At 45.6% G+C, this 18,601-nt stretch overlaps 1 protein-coding gene across 3 annotated transcripts in view; it reads left to right on the forward strand.

The window, feature by feature from the left end:
• SEC31B (SEC31 homolog B, COPII coat complex component) overlaps positions 1 to 18,601 on the forward strand; it is a 33,976-nt gene that overhangs the window by 9,248 nt on the left and 6,127 nt on the right. For 2 of the 3 annotated variants that reach the window (XM_036265156.1, XM_036265155.1), the window contains exons 4-19: positions 982 to 1,177; positions 1,377 to 1,472; positions 2,372 to 2,512; positions 2,871 to 3,013; positions 3,844 to 3,943; positions 4,058 to 4,219; positions 4,744 to 4,878; positions 7,753 to 7,983; positions 9,901 to 9,975; positions 10,239 to 10,337; positions 10,692 to 10,791; positions 11,288 to 11,466; positions 11,697 to 11,823; positions 12,201 to 12,346; positions 13,068 to 13,241; positions 13,740 to 13,901. In XM_036265156.1, the coding sequence (XP_036121049.1) occupies positions 982 to 1,177; positions 1,377 to 1,472; positions 2,372 to 2,512; positions 2,871 to 3,013; positions 3,844 to 3,943; positions 4,058 to 4,219; positions 4,744 to 4,878; positions 7,753 to 7,983; positions 9,901 to 9,975; positions 10,239 to 10,337; positions 10,692 to 10,791; positions 11,288 to 11,466; positions 11,697 to 11,823; positions 12,201 to 12,346; positions 13,068 to 13,241; positions 13,740 to 13,901 (2,266 nt within the window). Of the gene's footprint in view, positions 1 to 981; positions 1,178 to 1,376; positions 1,473 to 1,981; positions 1,991 to 2,371; positions 2,513 to 2,870; positions 3,014 to 3,843; positions 3,944 to 4,057; positions 4,220 to 4,743; positions 4,879 to 7,752; positions 7,984 to 9,900; positions 9,976 to 10,238; positions 10,338 to 10,691; positions 10,792 to 11,287; positions 11,467 to 11,696; positions 11,824 to 12,200; positions 12,347 to 13,067; positions 13,242 to 13,739; positions 13,902 to 18,601 lie in introns of all 3 variants that reach the window. The other variant, XM_036265157.1, reaches the window with a different exon arrangement.

Here is an 18,601-nt window from a genome sequence, read left to right on the forward strand (position 1 = left end):
AGGATAGACCTCTTAGGAGGCTATGGGGATTTCACATGCCTTCTCCAGGGGTTTGGCAGAGGACCTACACTTGTTTGTAGGGGACCCAGGGTTCATCTTTTTTAGTTTTTAAATTTTTGTAAGACGCTGGCAGTGTCTTGTTAGAAGCATCCTCAGAAAACCAGAAAAGTGTTTGCCAAGAGGTGTGTTTATTCTTCATGCCTCTATGTCTCTAGGGCTGGCCCACTGTTGCCATGTAACAGCTTTTAAGCTAGTCACATGGGAAAGATTTGGGGTGGGGAGAGCCTTGGGTTTGTTCTCACTTCTAGTTTGAGAGGGAAGAGGGGACAGCAGTTCTTGGTCTAGGGAATCTGCTTCTCGACAGGTACAGGAAAGTTTGGATCTTCCTCTAAACAGAAGACAATATAGATCTCAGGCATTAAAATAAAATGGGCCTGACTTTGATCATTGATTCTGTCACTTCCTAGCTGGAAAATGAGGATAAAATTACTAGCTGTATATGCAGAAGCGTCATAACTTCTCTGTGCCTCAGTTTCCTCAATTAAAAGTGGAATTACTAATACCTTATGGGGTTATTGAATATTAAATCAGTTAATACATGTAAATCATTTAAGATAGTGCCTGGTACATAGGAAGTATTCAATAAATGGTAGCTATTGTTATTTGAGTTGTGAGGATTGAGTGAAGTAGTCTATTTGAAGTATTTATCGCTAGGCCTATATAATATTAACTTTAAAAAAAAGCATCCCCACATAACTTTGAGGCAGTGGCTTCCCAGCTTCTAGTGTAATATAGAGGGAATATTTTTTCAGAGAAGGAGCAGGACCAGGCAGAGGAGACCTTCATTCTGTGTCTGGGATATGAGGAAGACAGGCAGGTCCCAGCTAGGGGTGGGGATGCCCGTATAATGGCAGAGGCTGGCACAGATGCTTACTGACAGGGACCTGAATTGGTGCTAATGCTAGTTTCTCCTCTTTGTAGGTTTCACAAGCTGGTTTGGGGAAGCTTTGGCACTGGGCTTCTGGAAGGCTCCGGGGTTATTGCAGGCGGTGGAGACAATGGCATGCTTACTCTATACAATGTGACCCATGTCCTGTCTTCCGGGAAGGAGCCTGTGATTGCCCAGAGACAGAAGCACACGGGGGCTGTCGGAGCCCTTGACTTTAATCTTTTTCAGGTACTGCATTTCATTTGGTCCGACATGGCCAAGCCCTCAAGCAGTAGCTCTGAACGGAAGCATTCGCTCATGATCTTCATTCTGTAACTCTGAGCCCAGCGGGGAGGCTTTGGAAACCTCACACGTGGGTCTCTTTTGCCCTCTCCTGCTCCCATCTCTTCCTGGGATGCTGGTCTCCAAAGACCTGTTATTCACACAGGGTAACCTCCTGGCATCAGGGGCCAGTAATTCTGAAATCTTCATTTGGGATTTGAATAACCTGAGTGCGCCGATGACCCCAGGATCCAAGTCACAGGTGAGGAGGCTCCCGGGGCTACTGCTGACATGTGCAACTTGCAGCTGACTTTCCCAGGCACAAGTGAATTTGGGAGGCAGCCAGACCATAGGAGATTTTAGGCTTTACCACTGGAGGGCAATAAAGCTCCACAGACAATGTGCCACCAGCCAGATGATAACAGGGATGGGCGTTGGGGGTGAGAGGTCTGTGGTCATTAACTATTTTAGGGGTTTCTGGAAGGACATAAAGGAGAGCGGGGGGAGTAAGACATAGAGAAAAGGAGTGAGGGTGCTGTTTATCACTGTATAGCTTCGGCAAGGTTAAGCAGGCTGTGCAGAGGGGACCAGTGTAGGACTCCCAGATATACCCTTGTCCTTTTTGTGGGGAGGGTCAGCCTTGTCTCTGTATCTCATTTTCCCGTGCAGTTGGGGTCTCATGTGTCTCTGTCTCTTGAGTGTACCTATGTGTCAGTCTATAACTGGGCCTGTCTTTTTGCTTCCTGGCTTTTCTCTGGCTATACTTAACAGTATCGTGAGGTAAGTTAAGAATGAATTTGCTAGCACGTGTGCCCTAAAAGTAGCAGTGGCTTTTCTTCCTGCATCATTCTGGGGACTTGGGGTGTTTATGTTTCCCTCCCTTCCTCACCTTCCTCCACCTGCCCCTGAGGGCTCTTTTCAAGACTTGACTCTGGCCTCTTAGAAGCACCTGAGGGTAGGAGTAAACCCCAAGTGTGCCTACCATTGTCTCAGCTCCTCCATCAGTACCCGAAAGGATCCTCTCTGGAAAACTCAACTCCCAGCTCCCTGAGACTGTCTTGGTTTGGGTAGCACCATGGCTACAGATGGGCTGTCTGTGGGTGGGTGGTCCAGGAGCTAACAAGTTGTCCTTCACCCCCTACTCCCATCCTGTCTCCGCAGCCCCCGGAAGACATCAAGGCACTTTCTTGGAACCGGCAAGTTCAGCACATTTTGTCTTCTGCTCACCCCAGTGGCAAGGCAGTTGTGTGGGATCTCAGAAAGAATGAACCTATCATCAAAGTCAGTGACCACAGCAACAGGGTGAGTTATGGAGCAAAATACAGGCTTGGGATGTGGCTCTTCTCTTATGCCTCATCATTGCATTGCCTCCTCTCTAGGCCAGGGTTCTGTTTTCAGCTGTTGCACATGTGGATTCAGCCCCTAGCAGATTTCCTAACAGGAGTGAATGCTTAGGGGAGCTAAACAGAGCTGATATGGGGGCGTCTAATGCCCCTTACTTATTCAGGTCATCAGTAATTTGTTGATGGCTATGGTGTTCCCAGTCACCTAGAAGAGACACAAAACCTCTCCTCAGAGTGGTCCTATTCCAGCTGGGCAGAAAAGGGTTATAACCAGAAGAGGCAGGTTACATACCCACTGGAGTCTGCTTTGTTCACAGATGCACTGCTCAGGCCTGGCCTGGCACCCAGACATAGCCACTCAGCTGGTGCTGTGCTCCGAAGATGACCGTCTCCCCGTGATTCAGCTGTGGGACTTGCGCTTCGCTTCCTCGCCCCTGAAGGTGCTGGAAAGCCATAGCAGGTAGCATCTCAAACTTCATCTACACCCTTGGTGGAGAGCTGGTGATCTGGGGAGGGGACAATGAATGCCTTACTTTAGCTACCAAACATCCTCCCTATCTTCAAAACCATCCCAGTGAACACACAGTCACTCAGTCCTAGTTTTAGCCCCAACCAAGAGGAGTTCCTTTAGACCCAGAAGTTATGGAGAAGAGCCTGAGATTTCATCTGGCAATGGGAGTGGAGATGGGGTCATGAAAAATATTAGAGCCAGTGTTTAGTCCCCTAGGAGAGTCCCTAGGGCCCCACCTAAGGATAATGCTTTAGGTGATGAGGTTGTCCCCTCCAAGACTTCTCCTTAATGAAAGAACCTTGGCTCCTGTCTGTCCTGCACACAGCCCTGCTTCTGAAGCTGAGCTCTTGGTCCCACAGCAGAGAAAGCAGCCCCACAGTCTGTTCTTTCTAACTAAAGGGCTATGTTGCCTTTATACCTCCTTGAGGACTTTTGAGAGTTAGGTCCTCACTACCCTCCTGAGCTAAAAAGCACCCATAGGGATGAGTGCTTCTCTGATTCATGGTCCCTACTCTACAATCAGGAGAAGAAGGCCATCCTACAGTGACCTACGGGGGGGGGGCAGAGTGTTATAGTTACATTACATAGGCTCTGGAAATTGACTTGGGTTCTGGGGGCATGACTGCTGAAAATCCCTTAATTTTTCAAAGCCTCATTTTCCTCATTTGTAAAATGCAACCAGGCTGCTCATTTTGTAGGGATGAGATTTATCAGAGATATATAAAGTACCCTACTCATAGTAGGCATTCAGCAAATGCTAGTTCCTCCTTCCTTTTCAGGGGTATCTTGTCAGTGTCATGGAGCCAGGCTGATGCGGAGCTGCTGCTCAGTAGTGCCAAGGACAACCAGGTTTTGTGCTGGAACCTGGGGAGCAGTGAGGTAGGCTAGCCCTTCTGTGGGTGTGCTGGGTTGGGAGGTGAGACGGACGGTAGGGGAACCCAGCAGCAGCTGTGTGTTCTGGCCTTACCTATGTCAGGGTTTCCCTCCTGTTAGGTGGTATATAAGCTACCCACACAGAGCAGCTGGTGCTTTGACGTGCAGTGGTGCCCTCGGGACCCTCCAGTGTTCTCTGCTGCCTCCTTTGATGGTTGGATCAGTTTGTACTCTGTGATGGGTAGGAGCTGGGAAGTCCAGCAGATGAGACAGGCTGACAAGGTTTGGAGGGCTTAGTGGAAAATGCTGGAGGGAAGGGGAGGTCTCTCTTTGTGGGGAGAGAGCAGGACATAGGGCCTGGGAAGAAGTGAGGGTATTGCAGAGTGGGAGGGCAGGGCCCTGGGTTTCAGAGGGCACACTTTTGCTCCAGTGCCCATCTTCCTGGGGGGTTGTCAGTTCCTGCTACACTACAAAGGAGGCCTTCACTTTGACTTTTGTTCTTGGATGTTCCCTGTGGCATTTCAGGGACATCGGACCTCCATGCTGGGACCATTCTTTTGGAAGTATGAGTTGTCTTACCTTCCTGTCTTCTATATATCCATTTTGTGTCCCATTTCTCTGTAGATCTTAGAAGCAGAAGCCCTGAGGGAATCCCACAATCACTGTTAGTCTCCTGAAATGGGAGTCTGGTCTTTGTGGGCCAGATTAGGTATCTCAGGGATTCCTCCCAAAATGGAGTTTGTAGGTGGAGCTCCTGGCTAGGCCACCATTTCAGGCTGGTGATGCACGTGCCCTTTTGCCCCCAGATCTCTTCTTCCTTCAGTAAAGGCCAGCCTCTCCCACCACTGCAAGTGCCAGAGCGAGTGGCCCAAGCATCACTGATACCTCCTCTGAAAACAACGCCCAAATGGATGAAAAGGCCAGCAGGCGTTTCGTTTGCTGTGAGTGTAGTGTGTGTATGTGTGTGGTTGTGTGTGTGGGCGCTTATGAAGCCTACCGTGTACCCAGCATGGAGCTATGTTCTGCAGGAGATGTTTTTTCCATCTACCTACATCTCAGATTAGATCTCACTTTATTGCTCAAGCAGAGAGTTACGATAGCTTCCCCCTCCACTCCTTCAGCTGCTTACAGTCCTGTACAAAAGGAATTGATTGCTTTAGACCTCCTGGTTGTGGAGAACTGCCAGAGATTCCACCTGATTTTTCTCTAACCTTCATGTATCTGGAATGGGAGTGAGTTCAGCTATGCAAGGGTTAGAATACAAAGCAGGAAAGAAAAAAAATGTAGACTTTATTCTGTCCTCTTTGCGAAAACTTTGACCCCCTGACCCCATTGCCATGTAGGCTCAAAAGCCAAATGCACACAGAGCCCCGTTTACCCTTCCAGTTTTTTAAAAATATGTTTTTATTGATTGTTTTTTTAGAGAGAGAGAGATAGAAACATTGATGAAAGAGATAGAAACATTGATGTGAGCCCTGGCCAGTTTGGCTCAGCGGTTAGAGCGTCGACCTGCGGTCCAGAGAGACCCGGGTTCGGTTCCCGCTAAGGACATGCACCTCCGTTGCAGTTTGTTTCCGGCCCTGATTGGGTCATGTGGGTGGCAGCCACTCAATGTGTCCCTTTCACGTCGATGTTTCTTTCTCTCTCTCTTCCTCCCACTCTATCTGAACAAAAAAATGAAAAAATGTCCTCAGGTGAGGATTAAAAAAAAAGAAACATTGATGTGAGAGAGAGACATCGATTGGCTGCCTCCTGCATGCCCCGCACTGGGAATCAAGCCCGCAACCCGGGCTTGTGCCCTGACTAGAAATTGAACCGGGACCTCTCAGTCCAGGGGACGGCGCTCAATCTCCCAAGCCACACCAGCTGGGCAACCGTTGCAGTTTTTATTTCCACCTTATTCTCATGTGTTCTCAATGATCCAGATAAATATGACTCTCTTTTGTTCCACGAATAGCTCCCCAACTCTGCTACCTCCACCTGTACCCCACCTTTCTGCTTCTCTTTATGCCATTGAATCCTTCTACAGCCTCTAAAGGCCTCTTGCTTAAATACCATCCCCTTCGTGAGGCCCATCTTTAACCCTAGTCAAACTTAACCTCACTTCTGTCATCTCACAGATATACACTCCTGTAATGATTCGTTCTAACTGTACTAAACTTATTTATATGCATGTCTCGAGACCCTAGTCATAGACTCCTTGAAGATAGTGTTCATTTTTATCTCTAAAGCAGTACTTCTCAACTTTAATGTGCACACAGATCACCCGAGGGCCTCATTAAAATTCAAATTCTGGTTCACTGGGTCTGGGGTAGGGCCCAAGATTCTGATTTTCCAACAGGTTTCCCAGATGATGTCCTTGCTGCTGGTCTGAGGCATAGCCAGGCCCTAAAGTACCTAGCCCAATGCTTTCAATATCAGGTTTGAATTAAAAACAGGTGCAGCCCTGGCCGGTTTGGCTCAGCGGTTAGAGCGTCAGCCTGTGGTCCAGAGAGACCTGGGTTTGGTTCCCGCTAAGGGCCGTACCTCGGTTGCAGTTTGTCCCCAGCCCCGGTTGGGTCGTGTGGGTGGCAACTACTCGATGTGTCCCTTTCACGTCGATGTTTCTCTCTCTCTCTCTCTCTTCCTCTCTCTCCCTCCCACTCTATCTGAACAAAATATCGAAAAATGTCCTCGGGTGAGGGTAAAAAAAAAAAAAAAGTGCATAAAAGTAGAGGCTCTTGTTTTCAGAGCCAGCAGTTTTATTAGGGAGGTAAGACCAACACACCCAAGAGGCAGTGAAGTGAAGGATTCTGAGGTAAAGAGACCTGAATTCTTATTATCAAACTGTTGCTTATCAGCTGGGTAACCTTGGGCCAGTCACTTAACTCAGGACTTCAGTGTTCTTATCCGTAAAACAAGGATAGTGATACCTGCCTAGCTACGTTAGTGAATTGACATGAACCTCAAATAAAAATATATGTAAGCACTTTTTCCAGTACTATACTGGACACTGGCGACTTTGAACAGCTCCCTGGGGGATTTCAACATGGAGCCAAGGTGGAGAATTGCTAGAGTAAAAGACCTTTACTAAGCTCTGTGTTTGTGCTGAGAGCTTTACATAAAGTACCTAATTTGGTGAGAGGATGCTTAGGTTGAGGTGTTGTGGTGGGTAAGGGCACAGAAGCAGGAATGAACTGGGCACTCGGGGGATGTGGAGCAAGCACATACATGAGCAGGGAGAGAGGTGCTACAGGGGCAGGTCTGCCCGGGATTTTGGAGGATTTTGTGCATAACAGGCAGAGGCGCTTCAGATCTCTCCTGTGGCTTTATGAAACCATTACAAGCTCCTGAGTAGCAACAGGTTCAGGTACAGGTGAGGCTTGGCTTGGAGGAGGAAAAATCCTAGAGGCTAGCAACCGATTCCAGTAATCTGGTGTACTAGCAATGGGAACGGGACAGAGGGACCTGCATGAGACACATGGAACAGGAAGAGGTAAGACTGTGTTGGTTGGCTGTAGTGAGTGTAGAGACTGCTGACGCCCAGGCGTGTGGTCCAGGTGACCGGGAGAGGGGCAGTGCCAGGACAAGTGAGGAGGAGATGAGTGCCATGTCACCACGTGCTGATTTAAGCTGACGGTGCTAAACATGCACAGGTGGTTTTGGTATGGGGGCACATTTGCTGCTCAATTCCTGACCCTATTCCATCCCCAGGAGTTTTTTTTATTATTGATTTTCTATCCTAGGGTTGACCAATATATAGCCTTTCCTGTGATGTTGGTGTTAAGTTTCAGCTCGAAGGCATAACCTCTGCCCTTCTTGTTTTTCCTCACCAGTTTGGGGGGAAGCTGGTTACCTTTAGCCTTCCCAGCATCCCTGCCCATCAGGTGCCACAGCCTTGCCTCCGCCTGGTCTTCATCAGTCAAGTCACCACAGAGTCTGAACTCCTGATGCGGTCAGCTGAGCTGCAGGAGGCCCTGGGGTCAGGAAATCTCCTCAGTTATTGCCGGAACAAGATCCAGCGAGCATCAGTGCAAAGCGAAAAGATGTTCTGGCAGTTCCTGAAGGTAGGAAGCCTGAAGGCTGGATGCTCAGAAGTGTTCCCCAAAGCTTGGTAGTCCAGCCTCTGGCAACACCAGGAGGCGCATAACCAGGCTGTGACCCAGATTTCAGAGGCCCTAACTCCTGTTAGGTTTTTTCTATTTAACACTCACTCTGAACACAAAATCTCAATCTTTTATGAGACAGAGGCTCAGAGACCATTTGCGCCTAGGAAAGGTGAGGAGTACAAGTGACATTTGCTCTTTTTGCTACTATTGCTCATGTCCTGGATGCTCGACCGGAGTCAAGGTGAAGGCTTTCATAGTGCCATGCAAAAGGTCAGACAAGGGAAAGGAGAAGACAGGAAGTGAAAGGAAGGGAAGAAGATTAGCTGAAAAGAATATATATCATAAGAAGGCTTTGAGTTTGTTTCAAGTAACCCAAGGCAAGTCACTGTGGTGGGACTCGGGGCTCAAGCCCCACTCTGCTCTGGAGGCATGGTTCAGTTACTGTGCTAATGTAACTTCAAGTTGTTTACGACTCCAGGAGGAGTGCTACAGCGATCAAAGGAAATGAGCAAATGAGAGGAGAGGGCAAACGGGAGAAAGAGAAACACCTGATCAGACAGGCAGTGAGAGGGTTATTCAGACCTTTAGGCTTGTAGACAAGAATGCAGCAAGGACAGGGCCTTGTCCCAGGGCGTTTGAGAAGGATTTGGAGTCTGTGCTTCAGACATAGTAGAAGTTAATAAAGGTAGACACCAAGAATGTGGGAAGGAGGAAAGGATTGACAAAGATCATCAACTGTAAAGTGAAGCTAGAAAACATGTGGGAAGAAAAGAGAAAGGATGCCTTAGTTATAAGCAGGATACAGGTAATAGCTCCAGGAATGGTGAGGTGGGAAAGAGAATAGAGGGAGTGATCAAGAGAGAGGGAATGATCAGTTCAGCCTTTTTACTCAGGCAGTGGTGTCCATAGGGCAGAGGGAGTCTAGTTGAAAAGCTACCCAAGAGCTATCCATCAGGATGGTCCTGAAACTGACTGCGGATGAACATTTCCAAGGGAAGACCATGGAAGAAGGAGGGGCCTTGAAAGACTATGAGAAAGATGGTAGTCAGTTCATGGCCCAGTGTAGGATAAATGAAGGGCCCAGACCAGTGAACCAGATTAGGGTATGGCTTCAGGAATACTTGGCCCTCAGTATCTGTACACTGAGTGGGTAAGCTGACTTTGTTTACTGTATCCATGCACCTTCCAGTAGGAGCCTTCTCAGCTAGACATTTAGACTCAGGAGACTGACTTGATAGCGTCTCCTAAGAAAGATGTAGGACAGGAACCACAGCCTGTCAGCTGGGCAGCATCAGGTGCTCCCTTCGGGGGCAGTCCATGCAGCAGTGCAGTTTTCTTCAGCTCCCTGAAGGTAGTGCAGGTCAAGGAGTTGAGATGTACATCAAGCAGTGTAAGTTGCCCTGGCTTAGAAGCCTCAAGCCCACAAGAGCCAATATCTCTTGTACCAACTCTAAAAGTATAGCTTCTAGGGTCTCTGCAAGGGATCTGTTCAGTTACAAGGATCCTTGCAATCAGGGAATCCTAGAGCATGATGTCCACATTGATTATAGTTTATACAGTTCCAGTCCAAATGCAATTTACTAATCACAAGTAATGCTGCCTAGAAACATAACTAACATTTTATTCTTATCAGGTTACCAGGGTAACAAATGTAGGAAGTCAACTGAAGATTCACTTCTCATGCAGAAGAGGGAAAAGGTTTTGTTAACACTATGCCCACAGCCCAGCAGGAATCAAATCTGGGGAGAAAAAAAGGGAGATGGTACTGACCTTAGTAGGGCACTTAAGGCAGTACAAAGAACTATGTCCAGTTTTAGCAGGAGAGGGTTATGTACATTCACGTAATGGAGGCTTCTGTGTTCTGTGGTTCCTTAGGTGACCTTGGAGCAAGACTCCAGAATGAAATTTCTAAAGCTCTTAGGATACAGTAAAGATGAGCTTCAGAAGAAGGTAAGCTGCTTTCACATTGCAATTATGTACTTTATATGCAGATGAGAAGAGAATCCTGTCAATAGAAACCATCTCAGAATACCTCTTCTTGAGCTTCACTAATGCATATACAACATTTGACCTGGAGTTAGGCAATTTCCCAGGAAAATAGCTCAAGGATCTATTAGAGAGTCTAGTTGGTGGGGTTCAGAGGTGGGAAGAAAGCATAATGCACGTTTGACCTTCTGCTGGGGAGAGTGGTACTCGTAGGTCTCTCCCTACAGGTGGCCACGTGGTTGAAGAGTGACTCGGGGCTGGGTGAGAGCCTTCAGCCCAAGGGAGATGACCTCAACAGTAACAGACGACAGGCCTTCTGCAGCCAGGTGTGGTAGGAGCCCAGCCAGCCAGACCTATGGTAGCACAGGAGACCTGCTTTTAGGTCATTTTCCCCTTCCTGGCCCTTTGCTTTGCTCTAATGAAGTGCTCAGCTTCTGTAGAAGTCTTCAGACTCCTTTCTTTCTTGGAACCACAGTGAGATACAGAGTCCATAAGCTTTTGGGCTGGGAGTGGAGCTGTGTTTTAACCATGAACTAGAGCCCTTCCCAAACCTTATCTGTGTATTCTTTTAGCTTTACCCATTGAGGGCCAAATAAGAGTTCCCAGAGAGAGCTACTAAGCCAGCTCTCTGTGTTTGGGGTTCATTTTCTAAGTAGCCACCTCTGTCCTTCCTTGTACAGGCCTCCAAACACACCACAGAGGAAGTCTCTGCCTCCTCAGCCTTCTTTGATGAGCTGGTCCCGCAGAACATGACTCCATGGGAGATCCCCATCACAGAAGGTACCCCGATCCTGAGGGAGAGAAACCCTCTGCATGGGAGTAGGTGGGCTCAGAGTTCTCAGACTTGAGGACATTTCCTTCTTGTCCCTTGCCTCCCGCCTCCCTTCCACCATCACAAATGCTGGGTGGTTCTGTTACTGGTTAGAACACTCTTTGTTAATTTTCATGGATTAGTAAAATATTGTTTTCAATTCCTCTGTGTTCTTGCTCTAAGGATTGGGACCCTGTTCTTGCTGAGCAGTCACACATCACACCTGTGTAACTGCCACATGAGTTACTCCCTCATTTGGGGTTCTCTCCCTAGAGAGTAACCATTGGACCTGGCCACCCCAGGATACCCCACTACATTTTATTGTTGAGGAATTTAACTTAGGAGTTTGTTTGGAGCAAGAGAAGCTGAGTGATGCAGATGCAGGAGGTGTGCTGTGGGCTCTGCAGGTGACAGGAAGCTGTGGTCTGAGGGCAGGTTAACGTGGGGGGGTGCCTCTGCCCGCAGACGTGGATGGACTCCTGAGCCAGGCTCTCCTGCTTGGTGAACTGGGCCCTGCTGTTGAGCTGTGTCTGAAGGAAGAACGTTTTGCTGATGCCATTATCCTGGCCCAGGCTGGGGGCACAGATCTGCTGAAGCAAACACAGGAACGCTACTTGGCCAAGAAGAAAACCAGAATCTCCTCGGTAACTGCCCACCATGCAGGAGAGGCGAGGAGGGCATTAGTTGGATTTTGTGAGGTGGATGTCCACACCCTGGGCCTGGTGTTTAGAGGATCTGCCGAATTCTCTCTCTTCCCACTCTACCCACCCTGACCTCACCCCGAGCCCCTAGTCAGTAGTCTAACAGGAAGCCTGCTCCTGCTGTCTGTGCCAGATAGGTGGCTGATAGCTTCCTTCCCTCTCTGCCATTACAGTTGCTAGCCTGTGTTGTTCGGAAGGATTGGAAGGATATGGTGTGCTCCTGTAGCCTGCAGAACTGGAGAGAGGCCCTGGCCTTGCTCCTGACATACTCGGGGCCAGAGAAATTCCCTGAGCTTTGTGGTAGGTGGCCTTAGGTTTCAGGGTGGAGTGGTGTGACTTCAGTGTGGAGTCAGTGAGCATGCGGATGGAGGAGGCAGAAGAGCAGCCCAAGCCCTGGGAGGCCAGGCCATGTTATCAGAGCCAGGTCCGGTTCAGCGGGGAGCCAGAGAAGGCAGTGCATGCCTCTACTTTCATTCATTGTCCTGTTTTACTTTTTCTTGTCACATCTTGAAGCAAGAGCTTTGCCCTTCATTGTAGAGCAGGGCGAGCCTCTGTTGTCCAAAGCCACTGTGGCTACTTTCCCAATAGCTCATGCTTCCTCCACCCATTTCCACACAGGAAAAGGAGAAAGAGCAAAGGGATGCTGCGACATTAAAGAAGTTTCTGTCTCTCTACAGACATGCTGGGTACTCGCATGGAGCAGGAGGACGGCAGGGCGCTTGCCTCCGAAGCCAGGCTCTGCTATGTGTGCTCAGGGAGTGTGGAGCGGCTGGTGGAGTGCTGGGCGAAATGCCACCCGGCCTCATCCCCCATGGCTCTACAGGTACCCCCCTGCAGGGCACTGGCCCTTTATTACAGGCCCTTAGGAGAGGCTAGAGGTAGGGATGTGCAAGGACATCAGAGCGAGTCTTCTAGGCCCCCAGGCTGGAGTCAGGATATCAGGGAAAAGAGAAGGGCCCTTAAGTCTGGGACCTTCTCTCAAGGATGAGCTATCACCCCTCCCCTCCTTTTCAGTCAGATTCTGAGCAGAAGCTACTTAGATATTAAACTTCATAATGTTTTTCTACTTCAAATTTGGTTATACACGTTTATTCTATATTTGGATAATTGTGAGCCTGGGCCTTCTATTAGGTGCTATGAAAAATTCTGTGGATCTAAATAGTACCGGACACTCTGCAGGTGACCAGAGAAGATGGGGGTCACAGACTTATGGGGAGACAAAGTCACACATAAAACAGTAGTATAACTGAGCCTGAAATTGCTGATGACCTAGCAGAAAGGGTAAAGAAAGCAAAAAATAAGAGAGGCAGAGATGTAGGAGAATCTGAGATCCCGATAGCCCCACTTGAGGCCAGTGCTAAGAGCTCAAGAAGCGAGGCCAAGTGGCCCTTCTTTCACTGTCGTGTCTGTTACATATCATCACCTTCACCTATTGCCAGATTCCCTCCTCCCCACAGTGCGGGTGTCCCCAGGTGAGCTGCCTGGGCTTAGAGACCAGGATATGCTTTGAAGAGGGCTGACTACCCTCATCCTTATTCCTCTAGGACCTGATGGAGAAGGCAATGGTTCTGAACAGGAGCTTGGAGCTACTGCGGGGTCCTGATGGTATGAGCCCAGGCCCTGCCACAACCTACAGGATCACTCAATATGCCAACCTCCTGGCCGCCCAAGGCAAGCTGGCCACTGCCATGAGCTACCTACCCAATGACTGTGCTCAAGTGAGTGGGGCCATGTGGAAAGAGCAAACCATTTAGTTCGATCATCTAACACTGGCTGAGCAATTCCATGTTCTAGGCACTTTACAGAGTGCTGAAACTCCCAGACAAATAAAAACCAGTCCCTCAGGAAACTCTCAATCTTTTGGGGGAAATAAGATGTCACTAGTGCATAGTGCCATAACAGAAGCTTATACTGAGCACTGTGGGACTCCAGGGAAGGTGCTGGTTTTGCCTGCAGAAGTGAAGGAAGGCTTCTGAGTGGTTAAAATTGTTGAGCTGAACCTTCAAAAAGAAGTAACTTACCAGCAAGCAGATACAGAGTGATCTAGGCCCATAGAACAACAAGGAGGGAGGCTTTGCAGGGAGTAGGGGTCTGTGAGTCATCTAAAGTGGCTAGAGTGAGGGTCAGCTGCAGTTTGAATGCTGTATGGGCCAGGCTTGTAAGAGAGGATGTTTGCTTATTTTAATTTCATTTAACTCGCCTCTTCGTTATTATAGCCACCGATTCAGCAGCTGAGAGATCGGCTTTTTCATGCCCAGGGTGCTGATGTCTCGGGCCAGCAGTGCCCCCCTTTCCCCTTCCCCCGAGTCATTGTGGGAACTACTCCCCACTCTAAAGAGACATCATCTTGCAAATTGGGATTCCAGCCTTCTCACCAGGTAACACCTTGTTTGTTCATTGATTTGTTTACTCATTAAAAAATACTAATTGATGTCTACCAAGTGCCAGGCATGGTTCTGGGCACTTGGGATACATTAGTAACAGAAATGATAAGAATTCCTGACTTCACAAAGCATAGATTTAGTTATTTTTCTAGTAAGTGTTTATTGAATAAATGCTAGGCTCTTAGAAAGGTGCCCAAACCATGATCCTTGCCCTTAATTAGCTCATAGTCTAGTGGAAAGGTAGACATGTAAAAAATACAGTAAAATTAAATGATAGGGGTATGATAAGATGCCACGGGATCATACAGAAGAAAGCAATTTACTCTATGGCAGGTGGGACGTTTAGGACTTTTTCAGAATGAGTATAATATTTCATCTCAGTCTTAAAGATTAAAAGTTATTTAGGCAAAGGAAGGGGTAGGTGAAGGCTATTTCAGGCAGAGGGAACAGCATGCACAAGAGCATGAAGAGAGTGAGCAAAGCCCATTTGAGGAACTATTAATATTTTAATGGCGCTGCAAAACAGGTCTTTGTGGCAGTGGAGTGGGCTTAGATGAAGCTGGGGTAACAGGAGTTATATCAGGAAGGACCTGGCAATCTGAGCTAAAGAGCTTAGACTTGACCCTGAAATTGATAGCAGTCAGGAGCCATTGAATAGTCTTATGCAGGGGAATGACTAACTCTGTTTAGGAAGGGCAAGGCTAGAGGCAGGAGGCTATATAGAAAGATATGATGAGTACATTAAATAACCTGAAGCTGGAGAATGAGGTTGGATTTGAGATATTTCGTAGGTAGAATTAACAGAAATTGGTGATAATTTAAAGGAATGTGTGAAGTAGGGCGACAGGACCTTAGGTTTCTGGCCAGATGGATAGGGTGTTGTTAATTTATGATACCAGGAGCCTACTGCAGGGGCTGGGAAACAAAATCCAATGAGATTATAAATGAGGTATCAGGCAGAAGCTCTGATGATTGATTCATCCTGTGCATCTTGTCCCACCTTCAACTCCAATCCTAATTTTCTTTCTGCCCTTCCCCTTCTTCCTCCTCCCTCCTGTTCCTTATTCTTCTCTTTTTCCTCTGTCTTTCTATTCTGAAATAATTGTAGAGTCACAGGAAGTCGCAAAGGAATGTACTGGGAAGTCTCATGCATCCCAACCCCACCCCGCCCCATGCCAACATCCCACAACAACCACAGTACATATAATAACAAAACCAATAAATTGACATTAGTACAATCAATCCACAGATTTAGATTTCACCGGTTTTACATGTACTCGTGTGTGTGCGCGTAACTGTGTAAGAATTTGTCTTTTCATCTTTTTAATAGGGCCCTTCACAGAGCAAAAAATTTTAATTTATAGCATCCAATTTATTATTTTCCTTCTATGGATCTTGCATTTTGTGTCAAGTTCAAGAGCTCTTGGCCTAGTTCAAGGTCCCCCAAATTTTATCCTGTGTTCTTTCTAGAAGCTTTGTTTTACATTTAAGTCCATGTTACTTTGAATTAATTTTTATGCAAGGTACGAAGTTTAGGTTAAGCTTCATTTTCTTGCCAATGGATTTCCATTTATAGAAAAAGCTGTCCCGCCCTGGCCGGTTTGGCTCAGCGGTTAGAGCATCGGCCTGCGGTCCGGAGAGACCCGGGTTCGGTTCCCGCTAAGGGCACGTACCTCGGTTGCAGTTTGTCCCCGGCCCTGGTTGGTCGTGCGGGTGGCAGCCACTCGATGTGTCCCTTCACGTCGATGTTTCTCTCTCTCTCTCCCTTCCTCTCTCTCCCTCCCACTCTATCTGTACAAAATATGGAAAAATATCCTCAGGTGAGGATAAAAAAAAATAATAAAAAAAAAAAAAAAGAAAAAGCTGTCCCTCCTCCATTGAATTGATTTTGCTCCCTTGTCAAAAATTCATTAGGCAGCCCTGGCTGGTTTGGCTCAGCAGTTACAGTATTGGCCCCTGACCAGAGAGACCTGGGTTCAGTTCCCGCTAAGGGCATGTAGCTCAGTTGCAGTTTGTCCCTGGTCCCAGTTGGGGTTGTGTGGGTGACAACCAGTCGATGTGTCTCTATCACATAGACGTTTCTCTTTCTCTCTTCTTCCCTCTCTCCCTCCCGCTCTATCTGAAGATAAATGCAAGTATGTCCTCAGGTGAGGATTAAAAAAAAATTCATTGGACATATTCATATAGATTTATTTCTCAGTTCTCTATTCTATTCCATTGATCTATAAGTTTATCCCTCTGCCAATACCACTCTGTCTTGATTACTACCTCTGTATAGTATGCCTTGACATGAGGAAGAGGAATTCCTCCACTTTGTTCTTTTTCAAAATTTTTTGGGGTATTCTAGGACCTTGCCCTTTCCACACAAATTTTAGAATAAGCTTGTCTATGTGTACAAAGAAACTTACTAAAAATTTGATAGGAATTGTATTAAAACTATAGAAAAATGGCCCAGCCAGTGTGGCTCAGTGGTTGAGCATTGACCCATGCACCAAGAGGTCGCCGGTTCAATTCCTGGTCAGGGCACATGCCCAGGTTGTGGGCCTGCAGGAGGTGGCTAATCAATGTTCTCTCTCATTGATGTTTCTATTGCTCTCTCTCTTCCCCTTCCTCTCTCTCTCTAAAATCAATAAAGAATAAAATATTTAAATATATATATATAGAGAGAGAAAAATGTAAGGATAATTGACATATTTACCATGCTGAGCCTTTCTATCCTTGAACATGGTATGTCTCTCCATTATTGTCTCCATCAGCATTTTATCATTTTCATCATATAGATCCTAACATGTTTTGTTCATTTCAAACCTAAGTACTTAATTTTTTCTTTAGCAATTTAAAATCCATTGGCATTGTGTTTTTAATGTTGGTTTCCACTATTCACTGTCAGTATATATACAAATGCAGTTGATTTTTTGTGTGTTAATCTTGTATCCTGTGATTTTTCAATGTTCAGTAATGAATTTCCAGAACTCACTTATTCTAGTATTTTTTTATGGATTCCTTGGGATTTTCTATGTAGGCAGTCATGTTGTCTGCAAATAGAGTTTTATTTCTTTTTTATTCTTACCAAGTAGTATGCTTTTAATTTCTTTCTCTTGCCTTATTGTAGTACTAAAATGAGAATGGTCATAGTGAACATCTTTGCCTTGTGTCCAATCTTAAAAGGAAAATATTCAATATTCCACCATTAATTATGATGCTAACCATAGGTTTTTTGTATACACTCTTTTCTCACTTTTGAATATTTTTAACCAAATATATAAAAATGTTATCTTTTCAACAAGTGGTCACAAAATATATTTATAAGATATTTTGCATCATTTTCTCTGCTAGTCTTCCATATCCATTGTGATTTTTACATGTATTCACTCTTATTGAGGCTGAGGAAATTTCCATCTATTTCTGGTGTACTAAGTCATAAATCAGTGTTAAATTTTGTTAAATGTTTTTCTGCATCATTTTATGTAATCAAATAATTTTTCTTCTTTAGCTTGTTGTTATGGTGGATTACATTGATTGATTTTTAAATATATTGAACTAGCCTTGCATGACCAGGAACAAATTCCACTTGGTTGTTGTATATTATTTTTTAATATACATTGTTGGATTTGATTTGCTAAATTTTACTGAGGGTTTTTGTGTCTAAATTTATAAGAAATACTGGTCTGTAGTTTTATTTTATGCTGTTTTGTCTGGTGTTCGTATCATGGTAGAACTGACCTCATAAAATGAGTTAGGAAATTTGAAGAGATTGTGTAAAATTTGTGTTAATTCTTTGATGTTTGGTAAAATTCTCCAATGAAATGAGGCCTCTAGGGATTTATTTGGGGAGGACCTTTTTAATTACAGTTCTAATTCCTTTAATAGTTATAGAACTATTTGTTATCTATTTAATTTTGACTGAGTTATAGTAGTTTTTAGTTCTTGAGGAATTGGCCCATTTTTCTAAATTGTCAAATTTATTAATGTAAAGTATTTTTGTAGTATTCCTTTATTATCCTTTTAATGGCTGCAGGGTCTATTGTCATATTCCCTGTTTCTTCCCTGATTTTTAAAAAATTTCTTTTAATAAAATTTTTGGGGGTGATGTTGGTTAATAAAATTAAATAGATTTCAAGTGTACAATTCTATAATACATCATCTGCATATTGCATTGTATGTTCACCACCCAAAATCAAATCTCCTTTTGTCACTATATATTTGACCCCCTTTACCTTTTACAGCCTCCTCCACACTCCTCTTTCCCTCTGGTAACCACCATACTGTTGTGTCTATGAGTTTTTGTTTGTTTATTTGTCTTGTTTGTTCATTTGTTGCTTTCAGTTTTATATCCCACATATGCGTGAAATTGTATGGTTCTTGACTTTTTCATCTGACTTATTTCTTTTAGCATGATATTCTCAAGATCCAGCCATGTTTTTGTAAATGGTTGTATTTCATTTTTTCTTATGGCTCAGTAGTATTCTGTTGTATGTATGTATATCTTCTTTATCCAATCATCTATCAAAGGATACTTTGGTTGTTTCCATGTCCTGGCCACTATGAATAACGCTGCAGTGAACATAGGGGTACATATATCTTTATGAATAAACATTTTTACATTTTTGGGGTAGCTATCAAGAAGAGGGGTTGCTGGGTCATATGGTAACTCTATTTTTAATTTTTTGAGGAACCTCCATACTGTTTTCCAT

Source organism: Molossus molossus, unplaced genomic scaffold (assembly GCF_014108415.1).
Source record: "Molossus molossus isolate mMolMol1 unplaced genomic scaffold, mMolMol1.p scaffold_m16_p_17, whole genome shotgun sequence".
NCBI classification, from domain to species: Eukaryota; Metazoa; Chordata; class Mammalia; order Chiroptera; family Molossidae; genus Molossus; species Molossus molossus.